General features: G+C 39.1%; 1 protein-coding gene across 6 annotated transcripts in view; it reads left to right on the top strand.

Annotated features, from left to right (window-relative positions):
• The window catches only part of enox2 (ecto-NOX disulfide-thiol exchanger 2), a 185,929-nt gene that overhangs the window by 72,123 nt on the left and 91,181 nt on the right, over positions 1-22,625 (top strand). For 5 of the 6 annotated variants that reach the window (XR_003270064.1, XM_026146421.1, XM_026146438.1 and 2 more), the window contains one exon: positions 21,731-21,877. Coding sequence is in view for 5 of the 6 variants with exons in the window: in XM_026146421.1 (XP_026002206.1) it covers positions 21,731-21,877 (147 nt within the window). In the remaining variant the exon portion in view is untranslated. Of the gene's footprint in view, positions 1-1,728; positions 2,831-21,730; positions 21,878-22,625 lie in introns of those variants that run through there. The other variant, XM_026146429.1, reaches the window with a different exon arrangement.

Below are 22,625 nucleotides of genomic sequence, written 5' to 3'. Positions count from 1 at the left end.
TCAGTCACTGTTGAAGATTGATGGCTTCATCATGCATCTGCAAACTCCAGATGCCATCAGTGTATTCTGGAGTGACCTGATAAAACCATATGCGCTACTTTTAAGTTATCTTTAGTAGTTGCCAAATGCAACACGGACTTGGGGATAATTGCCTTTCACAGATGTAAAGCAGGCAACAAAATGCAGCCTGCTGAAAATCACCTTTATTGAGAAGCGCAAGGTGCCGTGAGATGATAACATATCATTGAAATCATTATATTTCTTAAAGTCTCTCAGTGCCAGCATTTATTAATGCTTAGCGTGGACCTCTGAGGAATTCAGACCAATGGTATGGAACTGGTTCTTATGCAGACAGAGTTCAGCTCTAGTCCATCAGAATCCAGAAATAGCTCTGGGACGGCTGCTCTGGGACGGTGTTGATATTAGGAGGCTTTGAGGTATTTAGAGGTCTGTCCATGTTGGGGTTTCACTAAGACAGGTTCTATATAATGAAAAGTCTTTGCTAATCTGTCTGTAATTCTTCCACAAATCATTGGTGCATAAGTAGATTATCTTGTCTATCCCCTAAAACCCATTTACTATTCAAGTTTTAAAATCTAGAGCCTTCTTCCCAATAAGTTTAGGCTGCACCTGTTTGAATGCCTGAGGTAATTTAATGTTCCACATTAAAAACAAGCAATGCTAATTTCCCCTCAGTAATCTCTTGTTTGACATCCTTCTCAGCAGCCCTGTTTATAAACTAAACAAACCTATCGAACCCATTTACTTCAAATCCCGTGCATGTAGTGCCGTGTATAAAAATTCTGATTGGGTTAAAGTGTAATAGTCTAAGTGTATGGCTATTATTTTGTATGATGAAAAGTACCTTCCTCATCATGGCAGATAAATATTTATCCCAAGATAGACATTGTTGTTCGTGTGACTTTGAATTAAAAGAAAAGCAGAAAAAGAAACAGTTGTGCCTGCATGGAATTAGAACTACAACCCAGCCCTATTAATATGATTGATTGATAATACATTGATTTTACATCAATGCCATATTGAATGTATTGAGAAGAAAGCTACTTGGGTTCATCTTGGTGTCAAATATGTATAATTCATGAATTACACAGAAAAGCATCAGAGATGGAAAGAAAATAAAACGCAGTACTGGGTGTAGACAGAACCGTGCAACTGCTTCTTCACTTACACGAGTCCTCTATTGATCGAGAAGGAGATTGCAATTGATTGAAAGTCTGAAATCACTGAATCACTCCAGTTAAAATCAGGCTTCTCCTCTTCTATTTCAATGATAATGCATTCTGCACAGCACACGAGTAATGTTCTGTGGCAGCCTGGCAAGTTTATCTTTGATGAAAATAAAGGTATTAATCACAAATTTAAACCACCTGCTAAATACTCTTTCAGTCCGCTTTGTGCCACTAAAGCAGCTCAGGCACCCAGAGGATCCTTCCTGGGTGAGGTCCCAGTGGATCAGGCTTGTTCCGCCGCAACCCGTGGATGCTTAATCAGATTGGGATCTGGGGAATTTGGAGAAGAGGTCAGTGCCTTGGGCTTTTCTGCAGGCTGTTCCAGAGCAGTTTTGAGGTGTGGCAAGGTGCCTTGATCTGCTTTTGCCAGATGTTGGTACATGTCAAAATAACATATGCATGAATGCTAAAATCAAGTCTCCCAGTTGAGGGGGAGGGGTTTTCTGCTTTCTTTTATGTAACTTTAACTGTCATTAACATAATCTAAGGCACATGTTCAGTGTATTAGATTTGTTAATGGATGCACTGTATGTTTTAGATGGAAGTGGGAAGCTTTATTCATTATAGTGGTTGACAGGCTCTCTGTTAGGCTTCGTTGCCTCATCTATAGTTGCATAAATGTGATCTATAAACCCCTAATTGCCTTTGCCTGATTTCCTCTATGGCTATCGCTTTTACTGTCTGCAAAGGTCATTTCCTGTCCCATATCTGTATTATTCATTAGGGAGGCTCAGCCACTGCAAAAAAGGAAAAATACTGGGAGGATATTTGCAATATTGTCATTCAGTTTATCCGTCAAACTATCGAAAGCAAGCTGGTCCCTGAGAGATGGTTTGAATGTGCAAACAGCTGGGAATGTACAGCTGACTTCAGAGGTCAGCAGAAGGCTATCCAGGCTCTAAAGGCTGCTGTGAAACATTTTTATGAATCACCTCCTGCACTAGGTCAGAATTAGAAGAGAAATTAGAGATGAGCCATGGAAGTTTGTGTCTGTGTGCAGCAGAGACTCCCACCTACCTTATTTGGTACACTTGTGAAATATAGTGCAATATAGTATAAGAGGACCTGAATAAAACTAATTAATCTGAACTCGCAGTTTAGCTTGAGTTAACATCAGGGGACGAAAGCTCCTGTTGGCCAAAGGCATCTATAAGAAGTAAAAGTCTGAAAAGTTACTGTAATTAACCTGTAGAATGACTGTCAGTGGTGTACTTTGTACTTTCCCATTGTCGTGCACATTTCAGTGGTTTTCTGTAATGTTACCGATCTCCGACCTGTATCCCCATGTGATGTCTGTGTTGTGTGTGTAAGGTCGGGGGGCGGGTCCATTCCACTGCAGGGCGACCTGCATGTGGCAAATAAAGCTGATTGATTGATTGGCTTGCAGCTTGTCACCTGGTCTGCTTTTGGTTGTCCATGAACAAGGTGTCAGTTGATTGTTGGCTTTGGGTCGCCATTGCTCGCCCTGTAGCTGCTGTGCAGGTCTCCGAGGCATGCAAATCTGCTGCTGCCAAGGACTGTGATGCCCCCGGCAGTTTATGGTGGAGGCTGCAAGCCGGCAGGCATAGGCGATTATCCTGGTAAGCCAAGCTTTAGAGCAAAAACACACCCATAGTCTGGGCCTAACTACAATGTATTTGTTTTTCATTTGAAATTTTCAATGAAATCTTATTTATTTGTTTCGCATTAGAAATTAAGAAAGTACATGGTGTTTAAGATGGTGAACAATCATGCTTAAATAATCCACATTTACAACGTTTGTTTTGACAGTTTTAAAAAAAATGATGACAAAGTCCAAACAAAGCAGAGCCTTTGATTCCTCCAGATTTCTCAGTTGCAGCTCATAAAGTGACTGGTGAGTGTGACGGAGCATGGACCTCAGCTGCATTGTTTACACATTTCCCATAAGTACTGTTAGAAAAATCAGAGCGACTGACTCAACATATGAAAGAAAAAAGTGTGGCAGACAGCTCACTGTAACTGAATCATGTATACATGTTTTTGGCAATGAACAGTTTATGAAGCAGACTTTTTGAAGCTGATACTCTCAATAGTTTTTTCTCATTTTTTTCTCCATTGGTAAACTTAAATTACATAGAATACAGGATTTACTTGTTGTGAAGTTTTTATATTTGCAAAGTGCATGAAAGGAAGGTGAGCTGATACTCTTGGGGAGAAAATGAACAGATAGCATGGTTTATTTACAGGCAGTTTTTACAACAACTACTTAAGGAATATTTCTTAAAGAAGTTTTGGCTTGTGCGCAAAGATGCCAGCCACTTGTTGGCCAGGGAGATGAGCAATGAGTAGAAACATCTGACAAAGTAAAGCTCCGATCAAGCATCAGTGGGTAGCAACACAATTTCTTCTGTAGCCTAGAGATCTATAGACTGTTGTGTCACTATTTAAACTTGATTACTATAAGGTTTATGGTAATCAAGTTCATGATAATAATGTAATTTATGGGGTATGTGGAGTCCTAAGGAATAAGCATATCTCAAGTTGTGAATGACAAATCCCTACATTCAAAAACTGCCCAGTAACCTGAGAAATTGTTTAGTAGCTAAAATACCAACATTATGGATTATTGTGGATTTTGCTCAAACTGGCTTGGTAGTACAAATAGTTTGCCTGCCATCCACTATCACTCAGCTACAGCTGGCCAAAGTGACACATTTACCCCCCTCTTGTAAAGACAGATGGCAACAAAGTGTCCTCATCAGCTGAGTATTTAGCAGTGCCGTCAACATTAAACCTGTTACTACTGTAAAATTGGCTTTATTCCATCATCTATCTTATTTCCAGCATTTTTATAAAAGGGTGTATACATCCTTTCTGAAAAACACTAGCTAATGGTGTACTCTTGCCATCTCCAACAAAACTTTATGCTTACTATTCTTCCTGCGGTGGCATATTTTGTTAGTGAAGTTTGCACCAGGGGTCACATTAAAAAGATGATTCACTTTGGCCTTTGTCACAGTGTTTCTCTCTTTTTAAATGAGTCAGAGCTTATCTTTAGCATGCATCAGTGGAAACCCAAGGCATTTGAATAAATCAAATAACTCACAGAGTTCCTAAGTGGGTGTTTACTTGACTGAGTGCAACCCATTGTGACCCCGACAGCTCCCAGCCTCCCCAAATTAAAACAAAGATGTTTTGCGCTCTTGTGCCCTACTTCAGCTGTTTTCTTTATTTGTGCCTCAAATATCAGCGTGGCAGCATTTGGAAGAGATTCTCCCTGACTTGTTCCCTGGTCATTTCAGAATGAGGTTTCTCTTGCTCCACTGAATAATTGTGTGGATGCTTTAAGCATCCACACTATTGAGTTCCTGTTTCTCTTTATTCTTTATTATTATTCTTCAAGTTGCTCATTTTTCGTCCTTTAACTACTTCCACAATTTTTGTGCTATTTTCACCGTTCAAACTTTAAACTATTCTGCTATTTCTGCTAATTTGCGCTATGATTTTTGCTATTTTTTGCTATTATACTTTTTAAAATATTAAGCTTTTTTCCTTTAATTTGTCCCATTGAAATGAATGGAAAACTTCTGCAAACTTCTGCAATTCTGCTAAATTTTGCTTGTTTTTGAAACTTAACTACTTCCTCATACTTTCGCCTAGAAAAACCATTCAAACTTTAAAATGTTCACAAATTATTGGGCTATTCATGTATGATTCAGCTTTTTCAAATCTTTTACCGTTTTACTTTTATGCCTCTTAAAGTTTTGAGTTGCAAAATTGTGATTTTTCACAAAATACATGCGTTGTTATGGTTGCTATGCTCTTGGCTTCCAGTGTGTCACTGAAGGTTTTGCAATTTTCACTTCATGTCCGAACAACTTCTTGCTACTTGCTCAATTTTCACTCAACTTCCACAAATTATACATCAAAACGTAGGTATTTTTGCTGGCTTTCAGAAAATGTCACTATCATTGTTGTGGGATTTATAGAATTTTTGCAAATCTCCTCAGACTAACACAATGTCAGAAAACTCTCCATATAAAGTGAATGGAGAGCTTGTTCAAAATCACCGCTGGATTTCTGTAATGAGAGGCATATTCGAATCGTCATATCTCCTTAACGAAGCAAAGTTAAGACATGAGGCTTGTCCCCGAATATCTTCAGACACCCCTGACGCTCACAATTCAAGAATTTCTTTCTCACCTATTACCGTTCTGAAATGAGTTGGACTTGTTTGAGGGTAGGAAATTCGTCCTTCGCTCAGATTTCTTCAGATTTCAAACTGTGGAAATGAACCACTTTTTTCTCTCGTCATAACTTTTTGTTGGATTTCCACAGAGACCTGAAAATTTCCATGATTGTTCACCAAAGCCTGCTGTCTCTTACGGTGAAAGAATGATATCGATACTCCAAATAGATTTCGAGTTAGAAAGCGTTGTTTGAGGGCAAGTCAAGGCAGTTTTTGCTTCGCTCTACTCAGTTATGGTGCATTACAAGTCAAATATCTTTAATAATTCATATTTTAATGATAAATTGTAAACACTGGAAGATTCCCCCATCTCTTCTGAACAAAACGGTGTAAGAATGACCGCTCTAGCCCCTACGGTTTGGAAATTATGGTCATTTGTTTGAGGGGAGTCCTCACTATGAGAAATAGGCTGCAATAATCCTGTGCCTCTCTGTGCTGCGTGTGTAAAAAGAGGCACATGTTTTGGCGGGAAAAAGTACACAGGCTCTCTGATTGGTGGATTCAAATTCAGCAGCTCCCAGGCTGACCTAGAAACTTACTTCTCTCTCCCTGTGCATTTTTTTGCTGATTTTTTCATTTAACAAGTATATTTGAGGGACCCTCAGCATGTTCAGCATTTTTTCAGCTGTCCATTTTGCTTTTCCAATTTTTCTGTTTAACTTATTACTATTGTGCTAAATAATACTATTTCTGCTATTTTATAAGATTTGTGCCTAATATAGTATTTCTGCTAAATTACAATATTTCTGCTTTTTATACTATTTGTGCTAAAACATAGTATTTCTACTAAATGTAGTATTTATGCTTAATCATACTATTTCTGCTTTTTATGGGATTTGTGCCTAATATAGTATTTCTGCTTTTTATAGGATTTTTGCTCAAACATAGTATTTCTACTAAATGTAGTGTTTATGCTTAATCATCCTATTTCTGCTTTTTATAGGATTTGTGCTTAATATAGTATTTCTGCTAAATTATAGTATTTCTGCTTTTTATAGTATTTGTGCTAAAACATAGCATTTCTGCTAAATGTAGTATTTATGCTTAATCATAGTATTTCTATATATTTCTGCCAGGTCCCCAGGCAGCCAATCCTCTGTGAGGACTGAGACATTCAAATTTTCAAATCAGGGCCTGCACAGTTTCCCAGCCAATCAAATAAGTGTCCTGAGGCATTCAAATTTGCATATTGGGGCCTTCGTGGCTTCTAAGCCAGCCAATCATATCTGAGGGCTGAGGAATTCAAATCCACAAATCAGGGCCTGCACGGCTTCCCAGCCAGCCAATCACATATGTGGTCTCAGGCATTCAAATTTGCATATTGGGGAATTCGTGGCTTCTAAGTCAACAAGTCATCCATGTCATATATCTCTAAAAATTCATATTTTAATGATAAATTGTCAACACTTGAAGATTCCCCCATCTCTTCTGAACAAAACGGTGTAAGAATGACCGTTCTAGCTCCTACGGTTAGGAAATTATGGTCATTTGTTTGAGGGGAGTCGTCATTATGAGAAATAGACTGCAATGATCCTGTGTCTCTCTGTGCTGCGTGTGTAAAAAGGATGCACCTGTTTTGGAGGGAAAGAGTGCACAGGCTCTCTGATTGGTGGATTCAAATTCAGCAGCTCCCAGGCTGACCTAGAAACTTACTTCTCTCTCCCTGTGCATTTTTTTGCTGATTTTTTCATTTAACAAGTATATTTGAGGGACCCTCAGCATGTTCAGCATTTTTTCAGCTGTCCATTTTGCTTTTCCAATTTTTCTGTTTAACTTATTACTATTGTGCTAAATCATACTGTTTCTGCTATTTTATAAGATTTGTGCTTAATATAGTATTTCTGCTTTTAATAGGATTTGTGCTTAATATAGTATTTCTGCTTTTTATAGAATTTGTGCTTAATATAGTATTTCTGCTTTTTATAGAATTTGTGCTTAATATAGTATTTCTGCTAAATTATAGTATTTCTGCTTTTTATAGTATTTGTGCTAAAACATAGTATTTCTACTAAATGTAGTATTTATGCTTAATCATAGTATTTCTATATATTTCTGCCAGGTCCCCAGGCAGCCAATCCTCTGTGAGGACTTAGACATTCAAATTTTCAAATCAGGGCCTGCACGGTTTCCCAGCCAATCATATATGTGTCCTGAGGCATTCAAATTTGCATATTGGGGCCTTCATGGCTTCTAAGCCAGCCAATCATATCTGAGGGCTGAGGAATTCAAATCCACAAATCAGGGCCTGCACGGCTTCCCAGGCAGCCAATCATATATGTGGCCTCAGGCATTCAAATTTGCATATTGGGGGAATTCGTGGCTTCTAAGTCAACAAGTCATCCATGTCGTATATCTCTAAAAATTCACATTTTAATGATAAATTGTTAACACTGGAAGATTCCCCCATCTCTTCTGAACAAAACGGTGTAAGAATGACCGCTCTAGCCCCTACGGTTAGGAAATTATGGTCATTTGTTTGAGGGGAGTCCTCACTATGAGAAATAGGCTGCAATAATCCTGTGCCTCTCTCTGCTGCGTGTGTAAAAAGATGCACCTGTTTTGGCGGGAAAAAGTACACAGGCTCTCTGATTGGTGGATTCAAATTCAGCAGCTCCCAGGCTGACCTAGAAACTTACTTCTCTCTCCCTGTGCATTTTTTTGCTGATTTTTTCATTTAACAAGTATATTTGAGGGACCCTCAGCATGTTCAGCATTTTTTCAGCTGTCCATTTTGCTTTTCCAATTTTTCTGTTTAACTTATTACTATTGTGCTAAATAATACTATTTCTGCTATTTTATAAGATTTGTGCTTAATATAGTATTTCTGCTTTTTATAGGATTTGTGCTTAATATAGTATTTCTGCTTTTTATAGGATTTGTGCTAAAACATAGTATTTCTACTAAATGTAGTATTTATGCTTAATCATACTATTTCTGCTTTTTATAGGATTTGTGCTTAATATAGTATTTCTGCTAAATTATAGTATTTCTGCTTTTTATAGGATTTGTGCTAAAACATAGTATTTCTACTAAATGTAGTATTTATGCTTAATCATAGTATTTCTATATATTTCTGCCTGGTCCCCAGGCAGCCAATCCTCTGTGAGGACTTAGACATTCAAATTTTCAAATCAGGTCCTGCACGGTTTCCCAGCCAATCATATATGTGTCCTGAGGCATTCAAATTTGCATATTGGGGACTTCATGGCTTCTAAGCCAGCCAATCATATCTGAGGGCTGAGGAATTCAAATCCACAAATCAGGGCCTGCACAGCTTCCCAGCCAGCCAATCATGTATGTGGGCTCCAGGTATTCAAATTTGCATATTGGGGAATTCGTGGCTTCTAAGTCAACAAGTCATCCGTGTCATATATCTCTAAAAATTCATATTTTAATGATAAATTGTCAACACTTGAAGATTCCCCCATCTCTTCTGAACAAAACGGTGTAAGAATGACCGTTCTAGCTCCTACGGTTAGGAAATTATGGTCATTTGTTTGAGGGGAGTCGTCATTATGAGAAATAGACTGCAATGATCCTGTGTCTCTCTGTGCTGCGTGTGTAAAAAGGATGCACCTGTTTTGGAGGGAAAGAGTGCACAGGCTCTCTGATTGGTGGATTCAAATTCAGCAGCTCCCAGGCTGACCTAGAAACTCACTTCTCTCTCCCTGTGTGTGTGTGTGTGTGTGTGTGTGTGTGTGTGTGTGTGTGTGTGTGTGTGTGTGTGTGTGTGTGACAGAGAGAGAGAGAGAGAGAGAGAGAGAGAGAGAAAGGCTTTTAATGGGATGATCTCATTCTAAGATTCAAATTCAATATATTTAGACTGGTTGACTGAATTGGATCTTGTGTGTGTGTCTCTCTGTGCATGTGTGTTTTCTTATGTGTACATATTTGTGATTGTGTGGCTGTTATAGATTTTTTTGCTGATTTTTTTCATTTAACAAGTATAGTTGAGGGACCTTCAGCATGTTCAGCATTTTTTCAGCTGTCCATTTTGCTTTTCCAATTTTTCTGTTTAACTTATTACTATTGTGCTAAATCACACTATTTCTGCTATTTTATAAGATTTGTGCCAAATACCGTATTTCTGCCAAATATAGTATTTCTGATTAATTATAGTTTTTTCTACCAAATCATAGTACAGTATTTCTGCTTTTTATAGGGTTTGTGCTTAATATAGTATTTCTGCTAAATTATAGTATTTCTGCTTTTTATAGTATTTGTGCTAAATTATAGTATTTCTGCCAAATTATAATATTTGTGCTAAAACATAGTCTTAATTTAAAATTACAATATTCATAGTTCATCACAGTGTTTCTGGTAAATCACAATATTTCTGCTAAATTCTGCTATGCTATTGTATTTCTGCCAAGTATTATGTTTCCTCTAAGATATTGCAGTTCTGCTAAGTTATTCCATTTTAGCAAACTTCTTTTGCTTCTGCAAAGTTTTTACAATTTCTGCAACTTTTCAGCTTTTTCAGCTACTTTTTGCATACAGCTTCAGCTTTAAGCATCCACACTGCATTTTCGCAGGAAATGCAAATTTTTCTAGTTCCTTCTGGCACGCTAAAACCCTCTTTTCCACAAACACCTTCTCTCGCATTTGCCAGTGACAAAACAACAAGAGACTTCAGACAATGAGTGCTGACATTTTCTGCCACAGGGTCCATTAGCACTCTCATGTGTGACTAAATACTGTTTTGGTTATTTTTGCATTCACAGCTCCAAATGTTAGAACGTCTGTACTGAGTAAGGATAAAACAGCACAAAAATTCCAGACTGTGCGGATGACTTAAATGTGCAGTATCATAGCATTTTATTTATTTATGTATTTGCTCTGCTGTGAATCTTGGTGTTGACTTTGAATCTGTAATATTGTTGGCAAACAAAACACACACCTTGTTTTGTTTTTTTTCACTCATTTTGAGACCATTTTTCAGAAGAATTTTTTTTCTACCAGGAAAAAACTGATAATTTGTTCCCATCCAGTCAATGGAAAATGTCAGATAAACAGCTTAACGACTATATAACGGTATATTTGCACCAACAAGGTGATTCCCAAAGAGTTACTAGCCAAAAAAATGGCTTATCTGGCATTGGTGTGTAGTGTGTCCTTAAAAAATAATCAGAAACTGGACAAGTTGAGCATAGAAGTGGCAGACCTTAAAAAAAAAGAGACTTCTCTACTGCAGATGAAAGTATCTGAAAATCATATCCTTAAGAAATAGGAAAAAAAAACCAGCAAAGACCTGATGCAGGAATGAACAGAGGTGTCTGGCTCTTCAGTTGACAAATCCACAGTTCCCTGAAGCCTCATCAGAAATGGCCTCGGTGGAAAGGTGGCTGTCAAGAAGGATGCAACAAAAAGAACCGGGCAGAAGTATGTCAAATTACACATTTGGACTGAAATTGGTGGTAACAGGTCTTATAGAGCGATGAATCCAAACACTTCTGTTATATTCTTAGCATATCGCTGTTAAAATGTACGGAGAAGTTCAAGGGAGAAGTAGACGGTAAGCATCCACGGCTATCTGTAAAACATAGAGGACCTGCAGTGGTTTGGAGCTGCATTTCACCCACTGGTGTTGGGGATTTTGTCAAGATTGATTGAATTAGGAACACAGAAAAGTACATCAGATTTTGATCCTCCATGCAATACCATCTAAGAAACATTGAATTGGCTTCATTTTTGCAGCATGCCAATGATCCCAAACACACTGCCAGTGAAGTAGAAGCATACCTGAATAGAAGAACACACAATGGAACGCCGTCAGTCATGGATTGGCCTCCCCAATCCTTCGGGAATCCTGGAGAACTGTTCCTGGAGGTTACAAGAAAGCTTGCCTCAAAACTTGGTGTTGTTTCTCTAGAGCTTTTTCCCTTTTTTTAGCAAAACTAAAGAAATGAGGAATGGCTCAAATCTCTCGATCGATCGATCGATAGATAGATTTTTTTTTTTTCAAAATGGTGACAAAATATTACAGTGAAATTATACAACAAAGTGTTGCTAACGGTTTTCAGCAAATTAGTTTGTACAAAAGGTCACTGAACCACATTTGAAGCCCAAAAAATGTTTCATGCTGTACTGAAGGGACACAAAGGCAGAAAGCCTGGTATGACAGGGAGATTCAAGACACCACAACCACAAAAATGGGCATAATGGGACTGACATTCACACAGTGTTCCCACGAAGTCATTTGTAAATGGAAAAAAGACACTTTTTTTTTTTTTTATTTCTACATATCGTCAGATGACTTTGCCTTTTCTTTTTTTCTGACACCTTCAAACCTATTTTTAGTAATGTCTCTACCGTCATAGATCAGAACAACTATTTTTGTCCGTATTCATATTAAATGGAACAGTTTCCCAGAGCTACAAAAATAAAACTTGAGTTCTTGTAAGCCATAGTTTAAATTCAGATTACGTTAACGTGATATTGTGGTTATGGTTTAACTAGATGCTTTTCAGATCGTTACTACTGGATTATCTTTACATAGGGGGTGTGGCAAGTGAAATCATTTAGCAGTATGTCATGTCATACCATGGATCAGTAGATCTGCAATAAGAAATTCCCAGCTGTTGAGTTTTTGAACTAGGACTCAGACTGCTATGTCTTTTGGTGGCAGTTGTAACAGCTGAAAGTAAAAATTACTATTGCTTCTAATCAGCGGTTATAAAACGGCAGAATGTGTGTCCTACTGGATCGTGATCAGCATTAGTCCCCGCTCTGAGGATGAGAGCAAGCTGGACCAGCATTTAAAGCTCCGACTCCTGGAGAATGACAAGTAGCCATCTGGTAATTCTCCTCTTCAGACCTGTACGGTAGCTACATCCCAAAATAGCATCAAAGGCAAAGAATTGTCTTTTGAAAATGGGCTGTTCTGGAGCTAGACAGGTCTCACTTGAATTGTCACTCAGGGGGTCTGATGCAGTTGGACACCGATTCAGTTGCACTCATTTTGTCATTTCAGAGAGGGAAGAGAGGGGAAGCTGCACGCACAAGACAAACAATACAAACAAGTGTGGAGCACTTTTTACAAGTATTAATTGACACACAAGGGAATAAGACTTCTTATCTACTCTTCTTGAAACCAAGTACCGCCTCTGGGATGTTCTGAAGAGTGCTGATGAGGTGTGGGTGTGCTTTTCAAAAATGTGCTTAACATGGTTTCCAAAGAAATCTGAAGTTGTGACGCCAGCTGAGTCAAGAAACTAATTTTTTAGGACGGTTGTAAGTTGATTTAGGCTAATGATTCTCATTTTCGTGTACTGCTGGCTGCAGGGCCCGAACTTCCATTGTATTTTGAACGTATTGCCTTTTTTAAACAGTAACTTGTCACTATTCATTTTCTTTATGGATTATTACAGACATCGGCTCTATCTCCTTTGATTAATTACTATTCTCCAAGTGCATTTAATCAAGAAACAAATTATCACCGCTTTGTAAGAAATACTGTCTATATGGAAGCCATCACAATGGCCTTAGGTTACATCAGTATTCAATGAAACTGAAAACTTTCCTTTGAAAATTATTGCAGTAAATACTCCAGTGACCCTTTTACTTAAGGCAAGCAAGTACAGAAAATTGAGGCAGAAAAGGATTCAAATGAGAGAGTGAGCTTGAATAAGAGATGTAGTACTAGGTTGTCTCTAAGCTTTAGAGAGTTTTGTCTGAGAGATGATCTCTGGTCTTTGGTTCTTCGGGGGCTTTGCGACAAACAATAACATTAACAATGCAGGAATTTAATGACAGAACTACTTAGATTTTCATTTTAAAATAAACTCTGACCTCTTTCTCTGGTATTTCTTCCTAGTCTCCATTTCCTGTGCCTAATTTATTCTCTTTTCTCCTTAGCTTTTAATTATTAATAAGGCTGGATAATGGTCAGTTCCTCCAATATGCAAAAGTGATATAGTTTTACATGGACAAAGGCTACTGAAAGAGAAAAGTTGGACTTGTGCAATCAAAGGCAAAAAGCTAGAGAGCAGGACACATCTTGCGGCTTTTAAAAGCTTTTGTCAGCGCTGGCAGCTGCTCATCATAAATCTCCTCTGTCCTCTGTTTCTATCCTTTCCCTTGCAAGTATAATATATACTCGGGTCTGAAACAAATTATAGAGCAGCAAAGATTTCAGAACGGACGGGATAGTCTTTGCAGGAATGAGTCAATCCTTGCTATTAAGGAGCATTCATCTTCTCTGTACATGGTGGCAGACACCAACCAAAGTGTGCATTGCTAATGAGAGCGATCTGGCAGACTTCTTCATACTGCACAAGTTAAGATCACTGTGAATATTTAGATCTCACAAAATAAACCAAATCTCCTGATGTGACCTCGGCACAGAATGGCCATATAGCGGGTTGAGCCAAGTATGCTTTAAAGGTGACCGTTTTCAGCCAGTAGTGTCCAAACTCAAACAGCTCTACGTGTGCCATTGTTGAAGTATGTTGGAGCCAGCGAGCGTCTCATTACTCAGCTCTCTGGAACACAAAAACACATCACCATAGGCTGGATGGTTTTCCGACAGACTGCTAATAGCGTTGACGGCTGTTTAAGGAAAGGGTGAGTGTTTCCAAAGTCATTAGCATATGAGTGCCAGTGCCAGTCGTAATGCATGCCACGCCGTAGTAATGGTACAGCAATTGCCTACATAGCCAAGATATCCTTAGTAGTGGAGCCTAATTGTTGATGGCTTGATGTGGCCATGCCCCACATGCATTAAAGTATCCTGTCTTTCAAAGGAGCGAACAGATGGTAAGGGCTTAGACATTTTGTGGCCTCGAGGACAGTAGAAAAGAACGGGTCTCTCGGGAGAAACCTACATTTTAACTTCATCGCCTTTTTAGATTTATTTGACCAATGTTATGCAGCGGTCTCAAAGGACATTCCACATGCATGAGCGTGTGTGTATGTGTGTGAGCTAACGTGACCTTATCAGCTGCTGTGTTGTCTCGTTAACACACACGCATGCACGAGTGCACACGCAAACAACCGCATGCACTGACTGCATTGCAGAAAGGGCATAGGCCTCTGACAGCAGAAAGCGGATTAGACTGCAAACCAAAGATTCTTAGTGAGTTTAATGGAATAGAGATGAGTGGATGGGAGATTTAAATAAATTAACCTTCAGTGAATCCCTTGAGGCTTGGAGAATGACAGAGGGGGTCTGAGGAGGATTTTTTTTTTTTATAAACTTGCTACTGATTTAATGAATAGTCATGACATTATTACAGGGAGCTTGTACTCCTCAATTTGAATGCAAACTTGAGACTGTTTGAAGCACAGCTCAAGTGAGCACCGCAAATATGGGCAAACGCGTAAATGTATTTCCCTCCCTAAACACTAATAACCTGATCCATTTTTTGCCACAGTTTGAGCTCCATATGCCAACTTATTATTAGTGTTTATTTTGCATGCAGAAATGGGTGATGTTTATAAATGCACTATGAGATATTCTGGCATCTTTTTAAAATGTCATCTCAACATCAGGGAATACACTGACCTTTACTAAACTCCCAGCCATAAGAACATAATTCTTTCTACGTACTTATCACGATATTAACCCTGATTGGTGTCTCTGACATTTACTTAAAGATGCAAAAAGCTGAATATCCTAGATATCATTTTTTAGGAGGATGCTATGATCACTATAGCCTAATTACCGTACATCTTTAAACTGCATTGGCAGTTTAAACTAGTCTTATTTTTGTCTAGTTAGCAAAAAAAGTCTTTTAAATGTCTTTTTTTCTGAGCTATGTTGTTGAAGTGTCATGCATCTCACTACTACACCCCCAAATCTGTAGGGAATGTAAGTGTAGTGCGCAACCACAAGGTCTGTATGCTGAAACTTTGTCAGCTTCAGCTGTAAAAAAAAGGGCTTTTCTAGAATGTACAGTAAGGTCCCATAGAGCACATATCACACTGACTGTGTACAACCAAGCGGATAGATTACCCAGCGGAGATCTTCTGTCTTAATTTGACAGGTCTCCATGGAAACGGGCGTCCATAACAGCATCACGTACAATCTCCAGTTGGTAGAAGCCCCCTTGGGTAACGGTGTCACTGTGCCCTCCATATTCACCGTAATCAATTTTCTGCCAGACTTCCTCCCATCCCGCCTTGAGTTGCTGAAGCTGCGTCAGGCCAGGCTGCTGTCTTAATGGCTTTTAATTGCCTCTGGTTTTACCTGGATGAAGTCTGTCACTCCTGATCAAGAACGTGACTTAAAACACCTCGAGAGTATTCATGGCGATCAACTCATGTGTGCGCACAACACCGCAAACTGACAGAGGAAAACTGGCCCCTCAGGCGTGCGAATTCAAAACAAAACCCAAGTTTTCATTAAAGCTTGAGTTTGGGAAACTTGTCTCGGAGATTACGTGACAATTTGTTTTTGACTGCTGCCGTAGCTCGCTTAAAATATGAACTACTGTGTATTGCGTATGCGACAGACTAATAATATTTTGTTGTTAATATTTTGGGGAAAGGGTGAGAAACATACCCTCGGTTATTAATTTTCTGTCAGAAAACACGGTTGTACCTAAAATGATAATTTGTTTTTCCCACTTTGTGTGGAGTGCTTGTGGTTTTAACTGCTCTTTGTCTTTGCTATAAATACACAGGAAGTGAAAAGCTTCGTTAATGGTCTCTTGAGAATACCACAGCTGCTTGCCGTTCTTTGCATCCTTTGCTAAGCCGTATCAGTCAGACACCTTGTTTATTCATATCTACAGTCAGCTGCCTTTTTAGGAAGCTTGGAGCTCGTGTCCAGTGAGTCCAGAGCCAGAATGTGTCCTGATGGACACACAAGACGGGATATGAATAGAGTAACATCTCATTTTATTGTAGTGTCTGATCTATGCACAAACCCTTTTTAGTGAGTGCTAAGTGAGGTCTTGTGGCTGATCACTACCCTTTCAGGTGACTGAAGGTTAATTTGGGATCCTGTTTGTAGACTTGCCAGTTGCCAGCAGAAATGAGACTTATAGCCTGTGACTGTCACATTACTCTGACCCACACTCTGCCAGCTTTGCAGTAAGTGCAATGAAGCATGATTCAAAATATTACCACAAAGTCACTTTGTGGGCTGCATTATTATATCGATGCTTATGTTGCCTCTTGGTAATGGAGCCTGAACTCTTAGGCCATTCTTATAAAACTTTCATACCTTTTCTACCCTGGCACTTATTATGCACGTGGTCTGCTTCACTAGTGTGTCATCAATATAGACAATATAGTGTTGACTATAGTGCTAAAGCATTTTGTGTATTGATTTTAAAAACTAGTGGCGACAGTATGGCCAAACCTGTCTCACAGTGTTTCTTTAACATTCTGGCAGCTTCACTGTATATCACGGCATTATTAGAAATGGTTTTTATTATTATATTCAGTTAAAATAGTTGAATGTCAAACAATGCAATGCCATCATTAAAAACTTTCCAGCAAAGAACAAAGACAGAGAATCATTTAGTTATCGAGCAACGTTGCATTTGTGTTCCAGGTTTCTTAAATGTGAATGTGTGGTTTCAGTGGAGCTCGAGCCCATCACAGCTGTTATAGGGCAATAGTTTTGGGACATCCTGGACAGGTTGCCAGTCGGCCTCAGGATCAACACTAATAGCTAGTTCAGAATCACCAGTTAACCTAACCCCATGAATACCTTTGAAGTGTGGGGTGAAGCTCACAGTGACATCAAATCAAATCACTTTTATTGTCACATCACATGTGCAGGCACACTGGCACAGCACATGCGAGTGAAATTCTTGTGTGCGAGCCCCACAAGCAACAGAGATGTGCAAACACAACAACACAAACGAGCAAAATACAAGAATGGCCAACCTGAAACTAATAAATATATGTACAATATATAATAGTGTATGCATTTCTGTGCAAAACAAGTGGCATTTATATACAGTGTGGAGTGCATAATGTTGAAGTTCCAGTAGTGAAGCTGAGGTGTCTATGACGTGTTCAGCAGTCTGATGGCCTGATGGAAAAAGCTGTCTGACATAGGGAGAACATGCAGTTTCCATACAGGACCTTGTAGCTGTGACCTCTTTCCAAACTGTGACGCCAACTTGGAATTCTGTTTAAACAAAACGAAACCAAAAAAATGACCATTTGGTGTCCTGTGATGAACTGACAACCTATACAGTGTGTACACCGCTGGCTATCTGAATAGAGCTGCCCGAGCCTGCCTCTCCTCAGTTGCCTCCACCAAGTCTTCTGGGGATGACACCAAGGAGTTAAGAGTAATGTCTGTAATATCTGCAGTATGTGCCATCCAGGAGGCATTCCACCTTAGCTGGGTTCTTTTGAAATAGCCAAAGAAAATAAGAAAGAAGTCTTGGTTTTGCTTCTAGTGGGGCAACTGCTCTGGGTTTCCCCCTTGCTTCTCACCACAGCTGGGTATCATGAATATGTTTTCTTTTTTTAGAGCATTAGGTCTGTCGGATGCATCCAACTGTGAGCTCACAAACTTGCAAAACGGAAGCAGTGTATGGGGAAGGTGTTTTTCTTGTTTCTTTGACCAAAGTGCATGAATCTGCTCCATCTCAACAAGACAGAAAAACACACAGATCTTTATGCAGCATTTCCTCTTCTGGCTTTTTTTGTGATGTTCAGGATTAAAAGTTGTTTTTCACCTGATCTGATAGGCGAATGTGCTCAGCCACTTTAAACGTCCGATGCAAATCAGTGGAGCTGAAAGACGCTTTGTTGACAGTTCGGGTTTAGTAATGCAGTGGATTAGTCAGAGAAGCTGATTTATTTCTGAGGTTGGGACTGTGTTAATGGAATGTGCCACCGTCTTGCCCTTTGCCTTGTTCAGATGGATGAATGTCCAATAATCTACATGGTCTCTGTATTTTCTCTGCTCTAGTTTAAAGACTTCGCTGCTTAGGTCGTCCCCGCACTAATGCCCATCCTCGCAGTGGTGCGCTGATGCACATTTCCTTATGCTCTGCATTATTCATATCCACCAATTGGTTTATTAGCTGATATTTGTTCGATTAAAGGCTACAAGAGAGTTATGCAAACGTGTTAGGAAGAAAATCATTACAGCTCAGTGCGCTGTCTTGTACTTGAAAGCTCATAGGTTCAATTTCCATAGCTCCCAGTGACTTATGAAGTGTGATACAACTAGATGTAAGATACAACTTGTTTTCAACAGTGTCAAATTAAAAAATAGGGCATTTGTGAAATAAATAGTCTTATCTAATCTAATTTCCTAAATTCCTTAATTTGTATAACCATTAGTCTAAAATCTCAAAGCTGATCAGTGTACTAAAAGAAAATGAGTAAAGCAGGTTAAACGTGGGATTATGGATCACATTTCATAGATTGTGAGGTAAATTATGTGTGAGTTTAATGAGCAGTTATTGTTGTAACTGCTTGGATCCAGCTTGGTTACTTCCATGTTTTGTTTTTGTGTTGTTTGTTGACCTGGCTCAACTTTAAAATAATCAGCAGAAACTGGCTCGCATTCTCCCAAGAAACTCACAATGTAGACGTACTACCTTGTTTCAATTCCAAGGCAGTTCAATGGTGTTTTAATGAGCCACTGCCTTTCACTGTGCATTCTAATGGTCCTGTGCTTTCCTGGCTCACTGTACCATTAATGGTGCATGTTGTTAATTCATTCTTGTTGGACGAGCAGCCCAGAGTCATTTGTGATATTTCTTTTGTATTCCGTTCTGAGGCTCGAAGTCTCTGTTTCATTTCCTCGGTTTACTCTGCAGCCCTGCTGTCCATCTCCTCCCACCCTCCTGGCATTTATTTTCTTCTCCCTCTGGGGAGTGATTCTCCCCGACATCGCTACACGCCCTGGCCAGATGTTGAAACTTAAATACGCCATTCATCAGCCCACAGACTCAAGTAGGGGCGATGACCCTGGAAAGACATTGTTAGTATACAAAGCTCACACACTCACCGCCTTTACTCATAAATTCTCTTCCCACCCTGCACATTTAAACCAAGACATTTCTGGTGTGAGTAACTGTCCAATTTCTGGTTCTGAAAATGGCCTCTTGAGAGCTTAAACTTCAAAAACAAGATTCTAGTGTGTGATTAGAAATGAAGATTTGCAGCCAAAATCTTTTTCATTGAGGCCGATTTATTGTGTCCATTATTTTCTCTGCAGTTAATTCCAGAGTAATGGTATCATTCAAGAGCCAGATAAGTTACTGAACTTGATTTTAAAAAAAATAAAAAATGTTTAAGTCCTTGGAGCATTCTGTCATGAACTCTAGATCAAATAAAATCAACAATTTGAGTGCCACAGATTTGCCTATTTTCATTCACCTTTGCACCATATTTTCAAGTCCTTTTTTTCCGTTTAGGAACAAATCTTGTAAAATTGTTGGAGAAGCTCACCACTGTGAGCTAAAGTGACGCTCTTTCCTTCATCTGGAAGGGCAGTAACACTGTAACCACTGAAGCTTAGTGGTCAGTGTTCAGTGCTGCTTCACTTTTTCCATAACTACTCTTTGCCTTTCGCTTGGGAACTCACAAGCGCATGACTAAAAGTCTCATCTCTTCAGATGTAAACTGTTGCTGTTTATTGGTGACAGAGTTAACATTGGCAGAGGAATGCATTTATTTCGCTCTCTGGACGGTCATCTTTAAAGACGTGACAGATGGATGTTGAATAGAGATTGACTTAAGAGGGTTCTGTGCGTGCGTGCACGCTCACACACACTACTCAGACCGACTGTGCAGAAAATACCAATGCCTAAATCTGAGAAATCTCCCATGCACAGATTTAAAGTATTTTAAGGCCTCGTTTCAGGTTTTATTGCTGGAATTGCAAGCATGGCATTAACTTTCTAACAGACTTTATCCTATGTTTTTTTTCTGGTTTTTTTCTTTGTTTGTTTGTATGTTTGTTTTTAACTGATTGTTTATGTAACAGAATGGGAGTTTGCACACTAGATTTATAAAATTCAAGGGGAAATTTGGTAGTTCTCTACTTTCCTTATTCTCCTTTTTAAAGTGAGGCTTGATCTATCTGTTTTTCTTTGTCTATGTCAGTTGCTAGTCACATAAAAGCTACTGGTCAATCTTGTTGTTGACAGATTATAGTCATGAAAGGTTGAGACACAGTTGACAAAGGTATCAGTAACCTCATTAGCTGTATAAGCCTTAATTAAACCACTACTTCAAAGCTGCATCATTAGAGCATCACCCTGAAGTCTTGAGTATTTGATGGGCTAAAAAACAAGGCTACAACAGTTTCAGTGCACAATTTAAAAAAATAAAAAATGAATGTCTATAGCTACATCTGAGTTTGATACAAACTGATTAGTCTCTCAGACCTGTAATAGAGCCACAGTAAAGTGGGGTTTCTGCTCTGTTTTGCCATGGAGGGAAAACAAATCTGAGCTCAAAGAAGTGTCATGAATTTTTCATGAATTAAGACGGAGTCTCTCCAGGACCCCGCTCTGAATTATGAACTAATGCAGCTCTTAAAGAGCGCAGAATAAGTGATACATTCATTAGGACTTGGGGGGGAATCTCATAATAATTTAGTGATAAATAAAGATTCATTCAAGTGTTCTTACTGTCTCGTATGATCGAAATAAAGATGCTAAGGAAAAAGCTGTCTTCACCACACTGTCTTATTTTTACTATTAGGTTGTGGCCTTGTTAAAACTGACCTTGATTAGAAGAGAAGGAAGCCTTGCACATACCCGTCTGCCCAGGCAAGCACAAAATATTGATTCATATGTCAGGCATCCAGTGTATCGTTGTCTATTTTTGCCTGGAAGTGAGCAACTGAAACGAAGACCTAGAAAATAAAATCCCATATTAGTTTTGGTTTTGTTTTCTTAAAGAGCGAGCACATTTTAATTAACAGCAATATAAACCTTGGCTATTTGAATCTCAGCAGAAATACTAATTTATCAGTGTAGCCCAGTTGGCTTTCTAGATTGCTGTACCAATGAGAATGGGTTTTATCAGCCTGATTAGGGTTAATTAATTTAAGTGTTATTCCATCTGCTATTGACTGTAGCAATGGTCTAAACTGATTACATTTAAAAATATATTTTACAACTTTTAGCATGTAAACGGTTTGAGTCCAGTGTGACTCGAAGATAGTTGAACTTGTTTTGCAGTGTCAGGCCCAAAACGGGAGCATTTTTAGTGACACTCTTTATATATGTCGTCCACTTTTTTGTAATCTCATTTATCTCACATCATTTTAAATAAACGAAGAGTCGTTATTTAATTGAATATATTGTGGCTTTTGTTTTTGTCTGTTTTGCAGGACTCAACGCTTTGCCTTTTGATCCAGCAGCCAACAACGACCCTCTTCAGTTCAACGGTTCCAGCGGACAGCTGGTGACCGACTGTCCTCCCTTGGAAAACACTGCAGAAAACAGCAAGAAGAGGAAGAGAGCCAGCCTTCCTCCAGGTACTAACAGCAGCTACCTCACAAGTTTTGCACCACTGCTGCAGGATTGCTCTATGGTCTCAAATCCTCATTTTGCCCTCAGCCATGTCAAATTTCTAAATGCAAGAGTTTGTAACCTCAAATGGAGAATACCCCCCTTCACTTAGGAGTGCTTTGATACAACAGTTATATTTCTTACCTTTCTCCCCTCCGTCTTCCTCTACCAACATCAAATAAGTGCAATGTGAATTGTTGCATAATCCTATTATTTGGCGGCAGTATGGAAAAGAGTAGCTTAGTTCAGTCTTTGTTGTTTTCGATTACCTTGCCATGTCCTCGGGCTCTGGTTGTCAGGCCTGTTTGGAGGTCAGGCAGCTGCAGCAGAAAAAAAAATGCTCCGGTGAGATTGTGTGTACGCGCCTGACTGTCTGTTACCGTGCCAACACAGGCTGCCAATCACAGCTCCAACACAGCTTCAGTTTTCTCACACAAACACTGACCACAGGGAGGGACACACTGAGAAAAGTGCACACGCGTGCATGCGTTTATGTGAGGATGTGCTATAATTAAACAGTAATTTGAGTAAGTGTTGGTGTTTGCCTGGTAATGTGTCAAATTAAAAAAGGACTTTCTAATTAAAGAATTAAAGAAGTACTGACTAATTAATTGCTTTGTAAGTAATAGAACAAAAAGGCCCTTAAGACAGAGAGGTGTTGTTCTGTGAGCTCTGCTTTCGTGGCAATGCTAATTAATACTTCACATTAGCGCA

This window comes from Astatotilapia calliptera, chromosome 2 (genome assembly GCF_900246225.1).
Source record: "Astatotilapia calliptera chromosome 2, fAstCal1.2, whole genome shotgun sequence".
Taxonomy (NCBI): domain Eukaryota; kingdom Metazoa; phylum Chordata; class Actinopteri; order Cichliformes; family Cichlidae; genus Astatotilapia; species Astatotilapia calliptera.
The sequence above is the reverse complement of the archived record's forward strand: the minus strand, read 5'-3'. Positions and strand labels throughout refer to the sequence as shown.